The sequence below is a fragment of the Malus sylvestris genome, chromosome 17 (genome assembly GCF_916048215.2).
Source record: "Malus sylvestris chromosome 17, drMalSylv7.2, whole genome shotgun sequence".
NCBI classification, from domain to species: Eukaryota; Viridiplantae; Streptophyta; class Magnoliopsida; order Rosales; family Rosaceae; genus Malus; species Malus sylvestris.
Window position 1 is genome coordinate 31,924,161 of NC_062276.1, and position 21,140 is coordinate 31,945,300.

At 40.1% G+C, this 21,140-nt stretch overlaps 3 protein-coding genes and 1 pseudogene across 3 annotated transcripts; 3 read left to right on the forward strand and 1 right to left on the reverse strand.

Moving 5' to 3' along the window:
* Positions 1–525: 525 nt before the first annotated feature.
* LOC126610260 (NADH dehydrogenase [ubiquinone] 1 beta subcomplex subunit 8, mitochondrial) lies at positions 526–1,201 on the reverse strand. The gene has a single exon (XM_050278275.1). It carries the CDS (start codon positions 1,102–1,104, stop codon positions 727–729), a length of 378 nt encoding a protein of 125 aa, XP_050134232.1. The 5' UTR covers positions 1,105–1,201; the 3' UTR covers positions 526–726.
* Positions 1,113–11,805, forward strand: LOC126610246 (F-box/kelch-repeat protein At3g06240-like; annotated as a pseudogene).
* Positions 11,806–13,969: 2,164 nt separating this feature from the next.
* On the forward strand, positions 13,970–16,890 carry LOC126610256 (uncharacterized). Its single transcript, XM_050278268.1, has 6 exons — positions 13,970–14,356; positions 15,497–15,652; positions 15,796–15,928; positions 16,022–16,061; positions 16,330–16,470; positions 16,554–16,890. Exons 1-5 carry the CDS (start codon positions 14,099–14,101, stop codon positions 16,415–16,417), a joined length of 675 nt encoding a protein of 224 aa, XP_050134225.1. The 5' UTR covers positions 13,970–14,098; the 3' UTR covers positions 16,418–16,470; positions 16,554–16,890.
* A 618-nt stretch (positions 16,891–17,508) lies between these two features.
* On the forward strand, positions 17,509–18,728 carry LOC126610255 (uncharacterized). Its single transcript, XM_050278266.1, has 3 exons — positions 17,509–17,773; positions 17,853–17,932; positions 18,152–18,728. The coding sequence occupies exons 1-3, from the start codon at positions 17,609–17,611 to the stop codon at positions 18,585–18,587; spliced, it is 681 nt and encodes a 226-aa protein (XP_050134223.1). The 5' UTR covers positions 17,509–17,608; the 3' UTR covers positions 18,588–18,728.
* Positions 18,729–21,140: the final 2,412 nt, after the last annotated feature.

The following is a 21,140-nucleotide window of genomic DNA, read 5'->3' on the forward strand; positions in this document are numbered from 1 at the left end:
ATTGAGCCCCGGTGAAGGATCCATAAAGCATTCAACACTACATTCTCCATTCAGAAACGTTTTGTACAAAAACAAACTCAACAAGAATCAGCCCTCAACTCCACTGTTATATCCTCGGAAACACAAGCAAAGACACAGGACAACCCTTGAAATACGACTTTGGAATTAAATCATAAAACACGGCACACTTATCAAACAACACAAACCATGTGGAAATCTAAATTAAACAATGCGCCATTTCAACCTATGCTCTACTCTCAAAAAATGCCATGCGAAAACAAACTTCAAACACACTCTTGAGACCAAATTCTCGGTTTCAGCTAACTTTGTTCAGTGTTAAATCACTCAAAAGTATTATTCTTCTGCAAACAGTATATCCTTTTCGAACAATTCGATACCTTTATCCCCTTAATTTGAGCTTCACATATGAAAATTCCGGTTTCCGAAAGTAATCTCGACTTGCAATTAGTACATATCACATACTAGATAGATTGCCACTTGAACAAAACTAAAAAAAATTGCATCTCAACGCCAAATTCGAACTAAGTTGATTTAAACGAAACGAGAATCGCAATTTGTTTGAACATCATAGTGCCGAAAACAGACTCAGTTTGAGCTACAGAGCATTATTTAGAACCGTCATATCAAACACAGAAATCAGCAAAAGCACATCCGAAACAACATTAACCACACAATTAACAATCAGAAACCGACCCCCGGATGTACCTACGGTTCTCCGCCGAGCTCCACTCGCAGGTTGTCGTAGGGGTACACTTTTGGGGCAAATGGGATCTTGGACGCCTTGTCGTTCCACACGGCCAACAAACCCAGTCCAGCAAAGCAGCTCAAGCCCCCACAGAGCCAAGCCAAAGCTTCGTACTTTCCGACGGTGTCGGCGATTCGATCGATGCAGGGTTCGGGAAACGGCGTGCCGTTGTCCCAGACGAGCTCGTCGTTTACGGGAAGGGGCTTGTCGGGGACGATGTGCTTGCCGACCGGAAGGCCCATGCCGGCGCGGACACGGAGAGAGGAAGCGACGGAACGTGAGACGACACCGTTTCCGCCCATGATCTTGGAAGCCACACTGCTCAATCTCCCAGCCATTTCGCAAAATGCTTCGTCTTCTTCGTTTTCTCTTTCTGAAACCTAAACCAACAAATTCGATCGCAATTGGATTCTGGAGTTGGAAGGAATCGAGATGATAGATGGAACGACGACGCTTTGGAATGTAATCAGTAATCTTTGCCTGTTTAATGGGCCGGGCATGGGTTTCCCTTGTTGGCCCAATACAAGTCCAAAGTCCAAAAGTTGCAGGCCCACTGGGCCAAATGTGCACGCCTCGTCGCCTCGTTTTCCCGCCAATTTGAAACCCTCACGCTTACAAGTCAGCTTTCTGCCCTTTCCCATCACGCACGCACGTATCCGGCTTTTCATCTCTCTCTCTCTGTCCGTGCATCTTCAAGTAGGGCTAAATTCTTCCTGGTAATTTTATGGCTTAAAACCTATGTCTGTCTGTATTTATCTTCCTAATTTTTGTTTATTCAAATTAATCGTAACCTAAAAATCAGTATAGGCTCATTGAGAAGTGTTTTTAGAATGATTAAAAATACGTTTTTGATGAAAATAATTTTGGAGTAAAATGTAAATAAATCATGGAATAGCCTTGAAGTGTTTCTAGCAAAAATGTTATGTGCTTCTTGCAAGCAGCATTTCAAGTGCTTTTGGAATCCAAAAATATTATCTGTAAAGGTTCTTTAAAAAAGCACCATCAGTAGCAGTAAATTTGCTCTCATTATTCTAAAATTGGTAAAAATGGTTAATTTCCCAGTTCAATCTGTTATATATGATCCAGTTGGGGCCTTAATTCTATGATTTTCAAAGGAATATATTCATAATTTTTATAGGCAACAAGGATGAAGAGGAAAAGAAAATCTGCTGCTTGTGACACCCAAATCCAAATAGGCAACATGGATGATCAAATTGAAGAAAAGGGTCCCTTTATAACAGATCTTCCGAAGCCCGTCTTTTGGAATATTTTACTAAAGTTACCAACCAGGAGCATTCTCATTTGCAAATGTGTTTGCAAGACTTGGCGTGCTCGAATTTCGGACCCTGAATTTGCTAACCTGCACTTTGCACAAGCAGAGCCATGTCCTCTGCTGTCGCTTCTCGGTCCAACTCCAACACGTGTGCCAAGAACCCTTTACTTGGTTGAGCCTGAAGATCGGTCTGGGTTTGATTTGAAGGATTGTGCCTGTGCTGCTACTGGCAATGCTTGTGACCAGTCTCATGTCCACATGAAGCTTACCAAGTACAAGATCCCATTGCGCAACGATGAGGAGGTCATCAATAACAACAGTGATAACGGCAATGTGATGCCTAATGGGAACCGCGGCACCAAAAGGAAGACTTGCATCAGGATACCGCCACATCATCACAAGTACAATGTGGTGAATTCATGTAACGGCCTGCTTCTCTTGTCTGAGCCAATCCACAACGACCCTGCTGTTGTGTGCAATCCAGTAACCGGTGAATTTATAGACCTTCCTGAAAGCTCTAGGCCGCATCAGAATATAAGGATTCCTGTCGAATGTGGATTGGGTTTCAGTTCCGAGACTAATGAATATAAGGTGATACGAATTTTTGAAGCTGAAGCAGGCTATTGCTTTAAATTTGCTGAGATACACACACTTGGAACAGGTTCATGGAAGTCCATTGGTGAAGTTTCTGAAACAGCGGGTAACCTAGTATCCCCTACCTATGCGAAAGGAGTGCTTTATTGGTATGAGTCTTATGGCTATAGAATTCGTTCTTTTGATTTGAACACTGAAAAGTTCAAATCAGTTCCATCACCGCCTTTTCCGATCAAGCAATTTATGTATGTGGGCATGGGAGTTTTGGAAGGTTGTCTTTGCTTGTGTGATTCCTATGGTGATCTTATCACTGTGTGGACACTGACAGATTCTGGTGGAAAACATCGTTGGACGAAGGTGATTGCTATTGATAAAGATGATAGTGGAAGGTGGCCATATGGCATATATACAGCTATGAAATACTATAAGAGCTATGGTTTGTTTATGTTTCATTCTCAAACAAATTCCTTCTTTTACTATCACCCAGAAAAACCAAATTCATACGTTTATCTTAAGCTTTGTGGCTTCAAGGCAAATTTTCAAGCAATTAGTCATGTTCCGAGCTTTATTTTACTCAAGGACATTCTGGCAGGGAAGGATGTAGAAGTATTGAATATAAATACAAGGTAAGGATTTTTTCTTTACGTTCTAAGATTCTGCGTAAATTTGCTGCTCTGGTTATGTATTTGTAGGATATCAAACTCAACCTCAGAAGAATTTATGTGGACAAACATTTATGCTTGGCTGTCTTTGAAAGATCCCAAAATCACCCTATATGTTTAATATGTTTCCCGCTGATTAATTTGTAGTTTTGCTCAGTGATTGATTGTACATGGTTGAGTTTACTTTTCGACTAGATGAAGAGCATGTATGAATTTTTCTTGTCTTAGTTACTTTCACTACCTGATATTGTCAATTTATAGGATGAGTAAACTGTCGATTTGCCCCCTGAACTATCACCCAACTTTCGATTTGCCCCCTGAACTTTTTAATTGGAAAATTAAGGACTTAAACTAATTTTTTTGGCCGATTTGCCCCCTGCTGTTAATTTTTCATTCATTCCATCCAAATTTCTGTTAAATGGAAGCATATGCACAACATGTGTGGGTAGTTCGGTCACTTCATTTTTTAAAATAATTGAAAACCTTAGATTTCTAAAATATAAACATATGCAAATATGTGTGATTCTATAGCTTTTCTATCTGAAGGTCTAGTGAAATGACGCTTTTGTCCACAAATGAGAGTTACGTGGTTTGCACACGATAAGAGTTAACGTTAATTTGGATGAAATTTATGAAAAACTAACGGTAGGGGGGAAATCGGCCAAAAAAATTAGTTTAAGTCCTTAATTTTCCAATTAAAAAGTTCAGGGGGCAAATCGAAAGTTGGGTGATAGTTCAAGGGGCAAATCGACAGTTTACTCTTTATAGGATTTGTGATATTTGCCTATCTTAGTTGATATGAAGTATATCTGTGGTTTTAATGAAAAGATGGGTCGTGTGTATGCAATTGCTAATTTGAAAACCATGTATAACTGGACACATACATGAACATATACATCACAACAACAACAACAACAAAGCCTTTTCCCACTAAGTGGGGTCGGCTATATGAATCCTAGAACGCCATTGCGCTCGGTTTTGTGTCATGTCCTCCGTTAGATCCAAGTACTCTAAGTCTTTTCTTAGAGTCTCTTCCAAAGTTGTCCTAGGTCTTCCTCTACCCCTTCGGCCCTGAACCTCTGTCCCGTAGTCACATCTTCGAACCGGAGCGTCAGTCGGTCTTCTTTGCACATGTTCAAAATCACCGGAGCCGATTTTCTCTCATCTTTCCTACAATTTCGGCTACTCCTACTTTACCTCGGATATCCTCATTCCCAATCTTATCCTTTCTCGTGTGCCCACACATCCCACGAAGCATCCTCATCTCCGCTACACCCATTTTGTGTACGTGTTGATGCTTCACCACCCAACATTCTGTGCCATACAACATCGCTAGCCTTATTGCCGTCCTATAAAATTTTCCCTTGAGCTTCAGTGGCCTACGACGGTCACACAACACGCCGGATGCACTCTTTCCATCCAGCTCGTATTCTATGGTTGAGATCTCCATCTAATTCTCCGTTCTCTTGCAAGATAGATCCTAGGTAGCGAAAACGATCGCTTTTTGTGATCTTCGCTAGATTGCTCCGGTCATTAGTGTGGATAAGTATATAAATGGATAGAGATAGGAAAGCAAACACAAGATGTACGTGGTTCACCCAGATTGGCTACGTCCACGGAATAGAAGAGTTCTCATTAATTGTGAAGGGTTTACACAAGTACATAGGTTCAAGCTCTCATTTAGTGAGTACAAGTGAATGATTTAGTACAAATGACATTAGGAAATATTGTGGGAGAATGATCTCGTAATCACGAAACTTCTAAGTATCGGAGTGTGGTGTCGTCTTGACTTGCCTTATCTGTCTCATAGGTAGATGTGGCATCTTCTCTGGAAGTACTCTTCCTCCATCCAGGGGTGGTATCTTTAACTGGTGGAGATGCACAAGGTAATGTATCAATTTCACTTGAAGCTTACTTGTAGTTTCAGGCTTGGTCAAGCGCGATACAAACCATGTAGTAGGAGTCCCCCAAGTCGCCGAGCTAGGGGGTCTGCTGAAAGAGGTGACAGACAAGGTAAGCAATCAGAGCTCCGACTGATTGTTCACCTTCTCCCCATCTTGCAGCAGCATGAAGGATAAAGAGAAGAAAAATGAGAAGAGATGATATGAGATACTTTTGCTTTTGAAGAAGTAACTTTCCACAGGCTTATTCTTGAACTGAGCTGGAGGGTTTTCTGGTTTCCTCCAGAGTATAAGGCCGACTGAAGAATTTGAGGGTCAAAACAAGTCCATCAAATCTAGAGTACGTTCCACCCTGCTGATATGGGATACTTTTGCTTTTGACAGAGTAATGAATGTATCGGCACGTGTGCTGTTACGCTTGTCTCCACATGCTTCCTTGTATCCTTCGCACTTGCCCTATCTGTTCCTCAAGCAGATGCGGAATCTTCCCTGGAAACATAAGATGTTGAAGATGAGTACTCGAGAGCAATGCCAGGTAAGTAATCAGGTAAGGGGTTCCAGGCAGTCAGTTCCTGGCTGGAAGCTTGATTCCAAGTGCTGACTGATTGTTCTCTTTCTCCTTGTCTTGCAGGTAAAAACAAGGCCAAAAGAAAAGACAGGGAAAAAGCATGATATGGGATACTCTTGCTTTTAACCCTGATGATATGAGATATTCTTGCTCTAGTATAGCTTGTTTGCAGAGGTATTATCGGGGGGAAAGAAAGCTGAATATTTCGAAAGGCTTCGTTGGGAGTGCCCTCTCAGATATGATGAAGGGTTGAGCATTTTTGCAGGTCTGCCTGTCCGTTGGGGATGGAGGTCGACATATATAGGAGTCTCCCTAACAACAAGTAGTAATGCTATTCCTTTACCCTGCTTGGTCATAGCACGGTAGTGGGAGCTGCCAGTTTCACATGTTTTAACTCTGTCAGAGCACTTTGAAAAAGTGGTCTGTGGTATCTGGCTCTCGAGATTCGGAGAACGATGCCTCTTCGATTTTTGAGAAAGCAATCATGCTGGGGGTATGACTCTCGAGATTCGGAGAGCAGTGTCTCTTCGATTTTTGAGGAAGTAATCATGTTGGGAGTCTGGCTCTCGAGATTCGGAGGGTGGTGCCTCTTCGATTTTGGAGCAAGCAATCTTGTTGGGAGTGTTGTCTCGAATGTGAGTAAAGGTTGGGCATGTTTGCTAGTCTACCTTGCCACGAAGCACAAAGGTTGACACACAGGGACTTTCCAATTATCCAGCAATGGTACTGTTCCTTTACCCTCTCTTCGATTTTGAGAAAGTAGTCATGTTGGGAGTCTGGCTCTCGAGATTCGGAGGACGGTGCCTCTTCGATTTTGGAGCAAGCAATCTTATTGGGAGTGTTTTCTCGAATGTGAGTAAAGGTTGGGCATGTTTGCTAGTTTACCTTGCCACGAAGCACAGAGGTTGACACACAGGGACTTTCCAATTATCCAGCAGTGGTACTGTTCCTTTACAGTTGTGGGTAATAATATGGTAGCTAGACCTTCAAAATTTATGTGTCTAAACTTTTGTTAGTGCTGTTTCTTTGCTATTCTTTTACCTTTCTTGGTCAGAGCGATGTAGTGGGAGCTGCAAGCTTCACGTGCTCAACTTTGGCAGAGAACTTTGGCAAAGTTATTTGTGGTACCCATGAGCTATTGTTGCGTGTGGGAAGTGGGTGATTGAACAGTAAGATTCATGTGCTTTCTACTTCACCAGAAGTCTTCGACAGAATGCCCATAATTTCTGCAAAGCTGAGTGTGCGTGTGACAGGTGTTGACAAGGCTAGAAAAGTAGGTGCCTCTTCGATTTCTGAGATCGGCCCTCGTGGTCTCTGAGCAGCCCAGCTTTTGAGAAAGCGAGCGCCTCTTCGATTGATTCGGAGAACGATGCCTCATCGATTTTTGAGAAAGCAATCATGCTGGGGGTCTGGCTCTCAAGATTCGGGGAGCAGTGTCTCTTCGATTTTTGAGAAAGTAATCATGTTGGGAGTCTGGCTCTCGAGATTCGGAGGGCGATGCCTCTTCGATTTTGGAGCAAGCAATCTTGTTGGGAGTGTTTTCTCGAATGTGAGTAAAGGTTGGGCATGTTTGCTAGTCTACCTTGCCACGAAGTACAGAGGTTGACACACAGGGACTTTCCAATTATCCAGCAATGGTACTGTTCCTTTACCCTCTCTTCGATTTTTAAGAAAGTAGTCATGTTGGGAGTCTGGCTCTCGAGATTCGGAGGACGGTGCCTCTTCGATTTTGGAGCAAGCAATCTTATTGGGAGTGTTTTCTCGAATGTGAGTAAAGGTTGGGCATGTTTGCTAGTCTACCTTGCCACGAAGCACAGAGGTTGACACACAGGGACTTTCCAATTATCCAGCAGTGGTACTGTTCCTTTACCCTTGTGGGTAATAATATGGTAGCTAGACCTTCAAAATTTATGGGTCTAAACTTTGTTAGTGCTGTTTCTTTGCTATTCTTTTACCCTTCTTGGTCAGAGCGATGTAGTGGGAGCTGCAAGCTTCACGTGCTCAACTTTGGCAGAGAACTTTGGCAAAGTTATCTGTGGTACCCATGAGCTATTGTTGCGTGTGGGAAGTGGGTGATTGAACAGTAAGATTCATGTGTTTTCTACTTCCCCAGAAGTCTTTGACAGAATGCCCATAATTTCCGCAAAACTGAGTGTGCGTGTGACAGGTGCTGACAAGGCTGGAAAAGGCTGGAAAAGTAGGTGCCTCTTCGATTTCTGATATCGGCCCTCGTGGTCTCTGGGGAGCCCAGCTTTTGAGAAAGCGAGCGCCTCTTCGATTTTTGAGATCGGCCTTCGTGGTCTTTGAGCAGCCCAACTTTTGAGAAAGCAAACGCCTCTTCGATTTCTGAGATCAACCCTCGTGATCTCTAAGCAGCCCAGCTTTTGAGAAAGCAAACGCCTCTTCGATTTCTGAGCAGGCGCCTCTTCGATTTCTGAGCAGGCGCCTCTTCGATTTCTGAAGCTTCGTCGAGTGCAGATTTTTATAGGGGCTGGCATTAAGTTCCAAAGCACACTTGAATCTCCACCAGTAGAAGCTTCATTCTTGCACTTCTAAGATCTTGATTTGTCCGACCTCTTCTCTCTTCAACACCTTTGAAAATGTCTGGCCCCTCCGACCGTCGTTTTGACTTGAACCTTGTTGAAGAAGCAGCCCCGCCTTCTCCAGACAACATATGGCGCCCATCCTTCGTCTCCCCTACTGGTCCTCTTACCGTTGGGGATTCCGTGATGAAGAATGATATGACCGCTGCGGTGGTGGCCAGGAACCTTCTCACTCCCAAAGATAACAGACTACTTTCCAAACGGTCTGATGAGTTAGCTGTTAAGGATTCGCTGGCTCTCAGTGTTCAGTGTGCAGGTTCTGTGTCTAATATGGCCCAACGCCTATTTGCTCGAACCCGCCAAGTTGAATCATTGGCGGCTGAAGTGATGAGTCTCAAACAGGAGATTAGAGGGCTCAAGCATGAGAATAAACAGTTGCACCGGCTCGCACATGACTATGCTACAAACATGAAGAGGAAGCTTGACCACATGAAGGAAACTGATGGTCAGGTTTTACTTGATCATCAGAGATTTGTGGGTTTGTTCCAAAGGCATTTATTGCCTTCGTCTTCTGGGGCTGTACCGCGTAATGAAGCTCCAAATGATCAACCTCTGATGCCTCCTCCTTCTAGGGTTCTGTCCAGTACTGAGGCTCCAAATGATCCCCCTCCGGTGCCTTCTCTTTCTGGGGCTCTACCGACTGCTAAGACTTCTCCTAAGCAACCTTTGTGAAGGCTCCCTCTTGTGTGCTTATTTTGACTCATGTATATGTACATATTTGTAGCTTATCGGGGATATCAATAAATAAGCTTTCCTTCATTTCAACGTATTGTGTTAAATACACCAAAGCCTTCTTCGCTAAGTTCTTTGAATTTTCTTTTGTTAAAGCTTGTATGTTGAAGCTTTCTGAGTGGAGCATGTAGGTTGGGGTAGTGTTCTCTTAATTTCCCGAATGAGGAAAACTTCTCGGTTGGAGACTTGGAAAATCCAAGTCACTGAGTGGGATCGGCTATATGAATCTTAGAACGTCATTGTGCTCGATCCTGTGTCATGTCCTTCGTTAGATCCAAGTACTCTAAGTCTTTTCTTAGAGTCTCTTCCAAAGTTTTCCTAGGTCTTCCTCTACCCCTTCGGCCCTGAACCTCTGTCCCATAGTCGCATCTTCTAATCGGAACGTCAGTAGGCCTTCTTTGCACATGTCCAAACCACCGTAACCGATTTTCTCTCATCTTTCCTTCAATTTCAGCTACTCCTACTTTACCCCGGATATCCTCATTCCTAATCTTATCCTTTCTCGTGTGCCCACACATCCAACGAAGCATCCTCATCTCCGCTACACCCATTTTGTGTACGTGTTGATGTTTCACCGCCCAACATTATGTGCCATACAGCATCGCCGGCCTTATTGCCGTCCTATAAAATTTTCCCTTGAGCTTCAGTGGCATACGGCGGTCACACAACACGCCGGATGCACTCTTCCACTTCATCCATCCAGCTTGTATTCTATGGTTGAGATCTCCATCTAATTCTCCGTTCTTTTGCAAGATAGATCCTAGGTAACGAAAACGGTCGCTCTTTGGTATTTCTTGATCTCCGATCCTCACCCCTAACTCGTTTTGGCCTCCATTTGCACTGAACTTGCACTCCATATATTCTGTCTTTGATCGGCTTAGGCGAAGACCTTTAGATTCCAACACTTCTCTCCAAAGGTTAAGCTTTGCATTTACCCCTTCCTGAGTTTCATCTATCAACACTATATCGTCTGCGAAAAGCATACACCAAGGAATATCATCTTGAATATGTCGTGTTAACTCATCCATTACCAACGCAAAAAGGTAAGGACTTAAGGATGAGCCTTGATGTAATCCTACAGTTATGGGAAAGCTTTCGGTTTGTCCTTCATGAGTTCTTACGGCAGTCTTTGCTCCTTCATACATATCCTTTATAGCTTGGATATATGCTACTCGTACTCCTTTCTTCTCTAAAATCCTCCAAAGAATGTCTCTTGGGACCCTATCATACGCTTTTTCCAAATCTATAAAGATCATGTGTAAATCCTTTTTCCCATCTCTATATCTTTCCATCAATCTTCGTAAGAGATAGATTGCCTCCATGGTTGAGCGCCCTGGCATGAACCAGGGAAAAAGGATTTACACATGGTCTTTATAGATTTGGAAAAAGCGTATGATAGGGTCCCAAGAGACATTCTTTGGAGGATTTTAGAGAAGAAAGGAGTACGAGTAGCATATATCCAAGCTATAAAGGATATGTATGAAGGAGCAAAGACTGCCGTAAGAACTCATGAAGGACAAACCGAAAGTTTTCCCATAACTGTAGGATTACATCAAGGCTCATCCTTAAGTCCTTACCTTTTTGCGTTGGTAATGGATGAGTTAACACGACATATTCAAGATGATATTCCTTGGTGTATGCTTTTCGCAGACGATATAGTGTTGATACATGAACATATACATAAATTAACAAATTGGAAATGGAAGTATAAAAGATGAGTTAGTGTTTATCTGTATCTCAACTCTCAATCATGAGGAAGTAGAACACTGTGCTTTATGGTTGCATAGTATTTCCAACGAGGAGGTGCTTTTCGAGGCTACTGTTCTATATTTGAGACTACTTTAGACCAGAGCACCAAATGATAATTATGCTCATGAATCGGAAAATGATGAATGTGTGTTTGACCTCTTTTATGACACCAGAACTGCAAAAGAAGGGACCTATAAACTCCTGCTCAGACAAATGTCAGTTGTGAAAGATGAATGAAGGATGCTGACATTAGTTCTGATGCCTAGACTTAACTTATCTTTGGATTTCTACAAAAAAAAAAAAACATGGAACCTGCACACGCACGTACACATATCTATGAAAGTACGAGGAAGTAGGATTCGTTGTCTTTCATTGTCACATATTGGTTTGCTGAATTGTCCTTTCTTTGCATATCTCATTGGTGCTGTTAGAACTTAGAACTTGGGTAATCTGCTTTTCTGAAAGGTAACTCGTTAAGCCGTTGAGAGAATATCATGTTTACATTAGGTGCTGCAATGACAGAATACGTGAAACCAAACAATGCGCTCCTCTTCTGATCCTTGGATACAATTTTTCTGCTTGTTCAAGTTTTTGACTTTGAATCTCATAACTACTGTTGTCGATACAGGTGTGCAGGGTTGAAGCTGCAAGGAGAGACCAGAGCTCTATCTCTGAAGGAAGAAATTGCTGAATTCGAATCAGACCCTTTTTCGTCGGACAATTACTGATGGAGGCACTGATGGAGGTGATGTGGTTTCACAGCGAGCTAAAAGAACCATTTTGTTAAATTATAGTATCGATCGAATCAAAAGAACCATTTTGTTAAAAGGGTTGTGATGGGCTCTTAGTAGTATTTTACCCTGTTGGACAGCATAACCTTTGATTCCGATCGAACTAGTCCTTTCAAATATTTATTATTTTGGATTGGAGTTAAATTACTAGCTGTGTTTGATGCTCCTTTTAATTTTTCTTTTTAACTTTTAAGTTGTTAACTACGCCGTTTTACTCAAGGGAACTTTAACAAAAAACACTCGGTACTTCATTTTAACGAAAAACCACATTTTTACACTAAAAAGTCAATTATGATACTATTCACTTTACCCTTTATTTTGTCCTTATCATTAAAACTCAAAGTTTTCAAGCTCTTTTCATTAGTTTTCCTTTTACTTAACACTCATTTAGTTGGGTATCATGAGTTCTAATCTCACATACTACACTTATTGAGTCATTTTTTAAAAAATTTACCAAAAGGTGGATAGAAAATACAATGCTCGCCCAAGGGGCTTATAAATGAGGGTAGGATTCTCTCCCCTTTATTTTTCCCTCCCCTTCTATTTGAACAGTCACAGTTAAGTTACGTTAACATCTTATTAATTTTTTATAGCAAGAGAAAGACAAAATAAAAGAATGTGAGGTCATCTCTAACCGAAGGGTCCAGAGGGCCAGAGGGCCGAAAATAGCTCTAAAACCGTCTCCAACCGAGGGCTAGGCCAGAGGGCTCTGAAATCTGGGAGGGCCCCACGCGATCAGAGAGGGCTGGAGGGCTGAAGCAGCCAGCCCCGAGCTGGCTATTTTTTTTTTATAGTTTTGTTATTCCTGTCGGTTATAACCGACAGGAATACATACTATTATTTAATATACTAAATAATGGTGTATTCATGTCGGTTATAACCGACATGATTGTTTTAAAAAAAATTCAAATGAAACGGCTACTAGCCGTTGCATTTGATTTAATTTTTTTTTTTACATTATTATTATTTTTTTTTATTTACAAAATTTTTCATATAACTTCTATTTTTTCCTATAACTTCTATTTCACAAAATTTGGTTTTTTTTTTAAATTCCATTTTTTTCCTATAACTTCTATTTCACAAAATTTGTTTCATATTTTTTTTAAATTCCATTTTTTTTCCTATAACTTCTATTTCATATATTTTTTTTTAAATTCCATTTTTTTCCTATAACTTCTATTTCACAAAATTTACTTCATATTGTTTTTTAAATTCCATTTTTTTCCTATAACTTCTATTTCACAAAATTTATTTCATATTTTTTTTAAATTCTTTTTTCCTATAACTTCCTAAGCCATTATACAACATTAAATTAAATTAAGTAACATGAAACAACATTAAACAATATGAAACAACATTAAATAAAATTAATCAACATTAAAATTATACAACATGAAACTTAAACAACATTTTAGTTGTAGTTTTTAAATAATAAATTATGTTTGGCCCTATGGCCCTTTGGCCCTCGGTTGGAAACGGTTTTTTGTGATAGGGCTAAAACGAGCCATCTGGCCCTCTGGCCCTCGGTTGGAGATGGAGGCAAATATGGCCATGTACTGTTCATTAAAATATTAATATCTTGGAGAATCTTGGAGGGCCAGAGGGCTAAAACGAGACCTTTGGCCAGCCCTCGGTTAGAGATGGTCTGAGAGGAGGGGAAAGAATCCTAGTCCCTATAAATGAGGTCATGTAAGGACCATTTTATTTAAAACCCTTGAATTAATCTAGGCCTAATTATTACTTAATACTACGATTTTATGGTATTCATCTTTACTTGTAAGTGAGAGATCTTATGTTCAATATTCGTCAAATACGAGTTTGAACCACATTATTGTTAACTCATTGTGGGGCTAAGCTCATCCCTCCTCTTTAGTATAGATAATATTGTTTGTTTCAAAAAAAAAATCTAGACGTAATTGGATTAAGGAAAGTGCTATCACATTCACACATCCTATTTCACTCCCACAAACACTTGTTAATTTTTTGTTGCTAATCTTCTTCAATCCATTCGATCTGATGATCGAAAATTGACAATGTGTGTGAGAAGTAAAAATGAGTGTGAATAGCACTAGCTTGGATTAATAGCTACCGTGATACCACGCGTAGTTGTAAGATAGTCGTGGTAAAAAAAAATTAGTATTTAAACCTTCGTGGTGAAGTGTTAGGATTTAAACCATAAAATTAAAAATTTCGTCAACTCTTCATTAATTGTTAACGCATGACTACGTTATTACCACGGGGCTATTAATCCAATTAAGTCATTAATCTGAAGGTAGATAAAATCATGTGGTTGGCTTTAGCATCACTCAATAAAAATCAGAAAAAAACTAGCAAGACCACTAGTCTAATTCGGGTTGAATGGAGCTCTACCCGGGCCAACCGGACCCGTGTCCACTATCAGTAACGCAGCACGCACACCGTTTCTCAATTTTCAATTGCATTTGCCTTGCTTTGAGAATATGAATGCTCTTGGCGGTGGCGGCCATGGCGGCCTCTGGGGTTGGAACTACTCATCACCCAGAAAACCGAAGCAGCAAAGAAAACGCCCATTTGATTCCAAATCCCAGTCTTCCTCCAAATCTGCGGACGCAACCGGAAGAGCAGGTCACTGGTTTCCGTTAAAGCAAGCCGCCACGGCTGGCACACTGGCTCTGACGGGAGATACAATTGCTCAGCTCACACAGCGCTGGAGAAAAGCAGAGGCGGAAAACCAACAGGTTTATCAAAGTTAACGTCTCTTTCTTTGTTTCATTAAGCTGTTTGGTTGCTGAGAAAATGTAGGAAAAGTTAAGGTAAGATATTTGAATTTTATGCTGTGTTTGGTTGCTGAGAAAATTAGGAAAAGATAAATATCGGAATTTTATGATGGGTTTGGTTGCTGAGAAAATGTGGGGTAAGGAAAAGTGTTTGGGTGGTCAGAAAATGTTTGAGGGTTTATAAAGTTTGAGTTTGGGTGCTCAGAAAATGTTTGAGGGTTTATAAAGTTTGAGGCTTGGAATTATTTATAGTTGGGGTTTGGAGTGAGAAAAGAACAACTTTCAGCTTCTAGCGATGTAAATTGCAGTTAATTGAGAGTTGGTTCTCTAATTCTGAGCACAGCAGCTACTTATTAAATTGCAGGATGATTTTGTTTCTTATAATTGTACCGAAGTTGGCCCAAATGCTAAACCGGTGTTTCCTTGGTTGTATATTGTGTTAAATGAAGAAAACTCTTGGATCTAGATGTGCTAAACTGACTAGAAAGAACAAGTGCCTAATATGGGTTGGATGGCCCTGTTAGGCCACAATTTCCCAGCTTATAGGTTGTTATCTGCTAAGCTATTGCTTAACCGAAGGTTGTGGTTTTAAGTTTGTAGCGGGTGCAATGATGGATCAGCACTTTGTGCTGTGAATCTTGAATTTCTTTTAGTTTTTTGGCTCTGCTAGCGAACACAATTCTAGGTTTGAGACATATTACCATAAACCTTTTTGTAGTGACGAATCTTGTATGTGTTCCTAAGAAAAGGAAGTTGTCCATTTTTCGGGAGAACTCTTGAATGAAGGTGGAAAAGAATCAAGTTTCTTTCCAAGCATTCCCTTGATTTTTTTTGGGTTATTCTTCAAGTATGTGACCAAACCTTTCGGTGGTGCAGAGTCAAATGCTAGAAAATTCATTTATAATGGATAATGCTATGAATATGGTGTGCCTCCTAGTTGATTTATGTGGTCCATCATCCAGGCTTAACGACTCTTTGTAGCTCCGTCAATTGGTCTAGTATTGTCTAATATTATAGTTTATGTTTTGTAAGGATGCTTTGTTACATTGTTATTTGTGTTCCTTTGAGTTTAGTGTTTGATGACCAAAATCTCTTTCTTAGGATGTAACACATGCTCTCCTCTCACACCATGATTGGCTTCGTGCACTGCGGATGACTTCCTATGGGTTTCTTTTGTACGGCCCTGGTTCTTATGCTTGGTACCAGTATCTTGATCATTCTTTGCCTGCGAAAACTGTAGAGAACCTACTGCTGAAGGTACGACCTCTTTTACATCAATGTTGAGGTAGCATGACTCTAAGGAACTTCAGAAAAGAAAAAAAAAACAAAGTAAAGTTTGAGGAAATAAAAATTGAACGGAAGCCATTTGGAAGGTATCTCATAGCTTTCTTTTCTTCCAGGTTTTGTTGAATCAAATTGTGCTTGGTCCATGTGTTATTGCTGTTGTTTTTGCGTGGAACAATTTATGGCAAGGGAAACTCTCACAGCTTCCAGAGAAGTATCGAAGAGATGCTCTTCCCACATTACTTTATGGTAAACTTATTCTGATTGTTATTTATGTTCACTCTGTAGTTCAGATTTCATAAACTTGTATTTTTCCAATTTTTGTTGTATTATTTTGTGCAGGGTTTAGGTTCTGGATACCTGTCAGTTTATTGAATTTCTGGTACACCATTTTCTCATCTGCTATTTATTTCCTCTATTTTTTCATCTCCTCCAGTACCTGAAATTTAAGCCGTGCCTCAATTCATCATAGACTGTTGGAAATTGTTTGTAAACTAGTAATTTCTCTATAAAGACAATGAAAGATTTTTTTGCAGTGAGCGATGGGAAAATTCTTTTCCGAGAACGTCATACTCTGGCATATACTCCACTTTTTAATACCAAATCAAGTGGTAGCTTTATCTAATTGACTGAAATGGCTTTCGATACAGGGTGGTACCTCTTCGAGCTCGTGTAGCTTTCATGTCCGTGGGTTCAATTTTCTGGAACTTCTGCTTGTCTTCAACTATGAGCAAGTAGCATCTGTGCATTTTATCAACAATTGTATCAGCAAGCAGAACTTTGGCCACGAGGTATCGGTTACACATCTGATTGCTTACCTTGCTTTTAGCTTCTTAGTTCTTCCTGTCTTATGCTATTTCTTTACTCGTGGCAGATTGGTTTGGAGGTCTGACATCTGGGAGACCGCGATTGAGAAGAAAATAAGGATCAGAAGCAACTTTTTTGTTAAAAAAGATGAAATTCAAGCCCTTCGGATTTGAAGTTTGATTGTTTAACAACGTGGACCTTGTGAACTGATTCTTTTTCTGCTAGCTGTAAAAGAAGAAAGGAAAACGGATACTTTTCTTAACGTACCTGGTCATTACTCTGATTTTTGAGCCACTCGGTTGTTGAAATTGCCTTTAATTGGGCTAGGTTCCGTTACTTGAACGAAACTAGATCTTGTGGAATCATATTGAACATTTGGCAATGCATTTCGAACTTTGCTAAAACTCGAGCGTACTTGTTCTATGGCAAAAATAAACAAATAAATTAATACAGCGACCAAGACGGTGGATGCTATCGAAGATCATACCGAGTTTACTTGCATTGCAAGGATCTAAAGCAATGTGCATTACAGATGTTTGCAATGCAAGGATCTAAAGCGTTTTGCATTACAGATGGAGATATACAACATCCTCCGTGAAAGAAATGTAAGAATGTTTAGATGCCTTGCGATAGCTAATGGGGCCAAAAGGTGACAACTGAGAGTCCGAAAGCTCAGACTCGGGGGAATAAACTTTAAGAACTGGGGAGCGCACTACAATGGACAGAATCCACGGCGCACCTCATCTGCAAACCGTTGATTGACTCATAAGAATGAGTGCTTGATTGTTCAGTTGAGTGGACGCGTGTGTGCGGCCGTTGCTGGGAAACCTCTGCCATAGAATGCATTGTTATCTCAATCACATCGCAGAAACAGGAAAAGTAGAATCTGAACGGGTTGGAATCGATTCCTACATTGCTTTTTCTGTCGAATCTCTAGTAGCTTTTCTTGCATGCCACCACAAAAAGCATCAGCAATACAAAAAATGACAACCTTGATTGACAAATATATATGTATATATACCTTGAAGCAGATGAAGGAATAAAAACTCTCAGAACCCGAAAACACATCAACAATATTGCATAGGAAGTGCAAACTCCGGAGATAGGCAGAACGTAGACATCATGAGCAGAAGTACCAACAATACCTATTCTCTTCCTACTCCTCCTCGTCCTTATCTTACCTATCGTGAGCCGTTTGATCTCTACTTCGGGAATTTTGAGGACGATTTTGGTGAATGGGCTTCTGGGATCTCTGGTAGTCCCTTGTATGATTTTCAAGCAACTCAAGTAAGTATAGTTTCTTTCCCCTTTTCTTTATGATACGATGTGTAGAATATGGCATAAACTATTTTGGTTGCATAATCAGGTAACCAGAACAGGTGCGTCGGATTCAAGGCGACCATTTGAGGGAACGCTGGCGGTTGCAAGACCTCTTGGCTTAGCAGGGTAATCGCAGTCGAGATCACAGTTCACATGCAGATTTTCCTTCTTTCTTTTCATGTCATTGATTCACATATCAGTAAAATGATTAGTACGCATACGTATGTGGTTTAGCATCAGTTCATATATGATCTAACGGCTAATGTGCCTCTTTCGAGCGCAGCCATTACTCGTACATTTTATTTGTTATCCTTCTCTCACCTTCTACTGATGGAAAACTTGCAGTTCAGCAGCAGCACCAGGTCCCCGAGTTCATATTCTGGTCCTTGGCGATGAATTGGCACGACAGGCAGACCCAAGGGCTAGACAGATGGTCGGTAACCAATGGAATACGGCCGCCCCAGGACTTGAAGCAGACTCCAGATTGACCCATAACGAGCAAAAGAAGGCGTTGCAGAAGCTGAAGAAAGAGATATACAATCCTTTACGGAGGAGAATATCGCAGAGAGTGAACTTGTATTACAGAGACATAGCTGTGAAGGAGAAGGAAATGGAGAATGATGAAAATGGCAAGAGGTGTCCCATTTGCTTGGATGACTTTGAGCCCAAACAAGAGGTTATGCTCACTCCTTGTAAGCATATGTTTCATGAAGAATGCATTGTGCCTTGGGTGAAGAGCAATGGTCGTTGCCCAGTATGTAGGTTTTCTATATCTGAGTGAACAATAATTACCTCTTCCAGAGAAAAAGAAATATTACTAGATTAAGAGCGTAAACGAGTCGCGGCAAAAAAGTATTACTGTAACAAGAACTAGTTTAGTTATGATATTTTTAGTTGTTGAAATAGAGTTTAAGTTAAAGAACTGTCGAATGTTTTAAAGGGTGAAGGCAAAACCAAGACGTTTCATGGACAACCTCGAGTACTTAAAATTATTATTAATACTTTATATATATATATATATATAGAGAGAGAGAGAGAGAGAGAGAGAGAGATTTTTTAGAACAATCAAGCAAACATATCAAGCAATCAACATTTGACAATTATTATTATTTTTCTAATTCACATCATAAAGTCACAATAAACTAATAGAAACTAAAAGTTAGAAACGTAAACTTTATAAAATAAATAAATAAATAAAAACCCTGTCCAAAAGGTCGTTTTGTGTTTGTCTATTTTTAAAAATAAAAAATAAAATAAAATAAAATTCATACGCCGAGGCAGCCTAGGCGCTTGAGGTGATAGCCTAGGAGTTTAGGCTTAGTATATAGCCCACTTCTGCTGGGCAGAGATGTTTTCCTCATAACTTTGCCTCGCCTGGGCAAGTCATAAAACTAGTTTTTTAAAACACTTGAACTAATACATATAACTCTTATCTCTTAAATCATACTAAATACGGGCTCGTTTGACACACATGATTAGATTGGAATGGATAACCTTTTGAATCATACTAAATTCAGACTCATTTGGTACACATGATTAGATTTAAATGGATAACCTACTAAATTAAAGGTTTATTGGAGAAATTACTAAAACTCAAGCATCATTGCAATCGCCTCCGTAGCTAGCACAGTAAATAGGCCGCCATGAAATCGCCACGAGTGTTACGAATAACCACACCAACACCTCGAAATGAAATGAAACGCCCCATTTTTCTGGACAACAGCACCAACACTGCAGTCGCCTAATTAATTTTGTATTCTTAGGGGCCTTTTTATTTTCATTTTTTTTTTTTAATAAATGGTATTATCTACACTAAGGGGAGAAGAGATGGACTTAGTCTCACAATTGGTTAGCAATAATGCGGTTCAAATTCGTCTTTGGTAAGAATCGAACCTAAGACCTCTCATGTGAAGAAGAATATTACTAGACCGTAGTACTAAGTGGTAACTTTTTAAAACTAACAATTTAAAAACTTGTTTAGGAACTAATTTCAATTAAAACAAAATTACAATGAAACCTTATTTCCAAATAAGAAATTGTTGGGTTTTTTCATTCATAGGTTTGTTGGGCTTGTATTGTAAAAAGGTGGATGAAGCCCTTCTGTCCCCCATTTCTGAGTCAGCAAAAAGTAGGCTCAAAAGATTCCAAAGGAGAAGCAAGTCCTAGGGAACGACTTCTTGTTCTTCTAGCAGCTCTTAAGGGCTTGATTTGATGTTACGCCAGATAATTTTGCCTCTAATGAAGTATTTCTAATGGCTTTAGTAAGATTGTTCAACTCTGAACAAATACTAGACATTAGAATAATTAGCATAAGAGCTTGAGACCCACAAGTTTAGCAAATGAGAGTGTATGATTTGGTTTCAAAAGAAATATTTGAAGAGATATATGGCGGTGAAGATTAGGGTTTCAAGGATAAGAATGTGAGAAAAGTGGTTGAGGTTATGGCTTGCTGGGAGGTTTTACAGTAGCTAGGAGGAAAAAAGTTGGAGGCAGGACAGTGGGAAGCTTGAGGCTAGACTTGTGGTTGATGTAGGAAGCTTGCAGTAAGGTAGAGAAAGATTTTCGGTACCTGGAAGAAGAGGTTCTTCTCCTTTGCTTGCAGTTGAGCGTGGTATCCTCCTCCCCATTTATATGATATTGACTTGCTTTTATAGAGGGTGAAGACTCTCTTAAATTTGTTGGGTAAAATGGTGTGCTGGAAACTACTTAGGAATAAGAGGTGTCCGAAATAGCTTGTTTCCAACATATAAAACACATGATTTGAATCGTTTTATATATAAAGGATGAGATGGTTGAAAAAGTTCACGGAAAACATGTCTTAGGATGCGTTTGTTGCACTAGATTATCTCGAACTGGATTAGCTTTAGGGACTAAATTGGACTGACTTTGCTTGGACTAAACTGGATAAGAATTATAAAACATTTGGTGCAGTGTCGTACTAAGTAAAAGACTAACAATTTTTTTTTTTTAAACCAAAGACTAACAAATTTTTAAACCAACAATTTTTTTTTCCTTTGAAAAGAAAAAAACATTATTCCAAGCCATCATCGTCATCTTTGATCATCGTTATCCGAGCCTAGTGCCCACCTCTTTATCTCTCACACGGAGTTTCAAACTAACTTTTTTTCTGTACTACCTTTCGCAAAGGGAACTAAGGATTCAAATACCCAATCAAGGCTATTGAATTCTTCTGACAAGTTTGCATCAAATGGGTTGCTTGATTGCGAACTCTCTAAGAAAGAGCTTCCGAAAAAAAAAATAAATAAATAAAATAAAATTTGATTGCTAAGTTTGCTTCCTCATTATCTCCGATTTCGATTCTGACTTCGATCCA

Excerpts from the sequence above, each read along its gene's own strand:
- LOC126610260 (XM_050278275.1), bottom strand. The coding sequence starts at position 1,104 with ATGGCTGGGAGATTGAGCAGTGTGGCTTCCAAGATCATGGGCGGAAAC.
- LOC126610256 (XM_050278268.1), top strand. The coding sequence starts at position 14,099 with ATGAATGCTCTTGGCGGTGGCGGCCATGGCGGCCTCTGGGGTTGGAAC. Across the intron at positions 15,653-15,795 it reads TAGAGAACCTACTGCTGAAG|GTTTTGTTGAATCAAATTGT; the intron begins GTACGACCTCTT and ends CTTTTCTTCCAG. Across the intron at positions 15,929-16,021 it reads TCTTCCCACATTACTTTATG|GGTTTAGGTTCTGGATACCT; the intron begins GTAAACTTATTC and ends TATTTTGTGCAG.
- LOC126610255 (XM_050278266.1), top strand. The coding sequence starts at position 17,609 with ATGAGCAGAAGTACCAACAATACCTATTCTCTTCCTACTCCTCCTCGT. Across the intron at positions 17,774-17,852 it reads ATGATTTTCAAGCAACTCAA|GTAACCAGAACAGGTGCGTC; the intron begins GTAAGTATAGTT and ends TTGCATAATCAG. Across the intron at positions 17,933-18,151 it reads AGACCTCTTGGCTTAGCAGG|TTCAGCAGCAGCACCAGGTC; the intron begins GTAATCGCAGTC and ends GAAAACTTGCAG.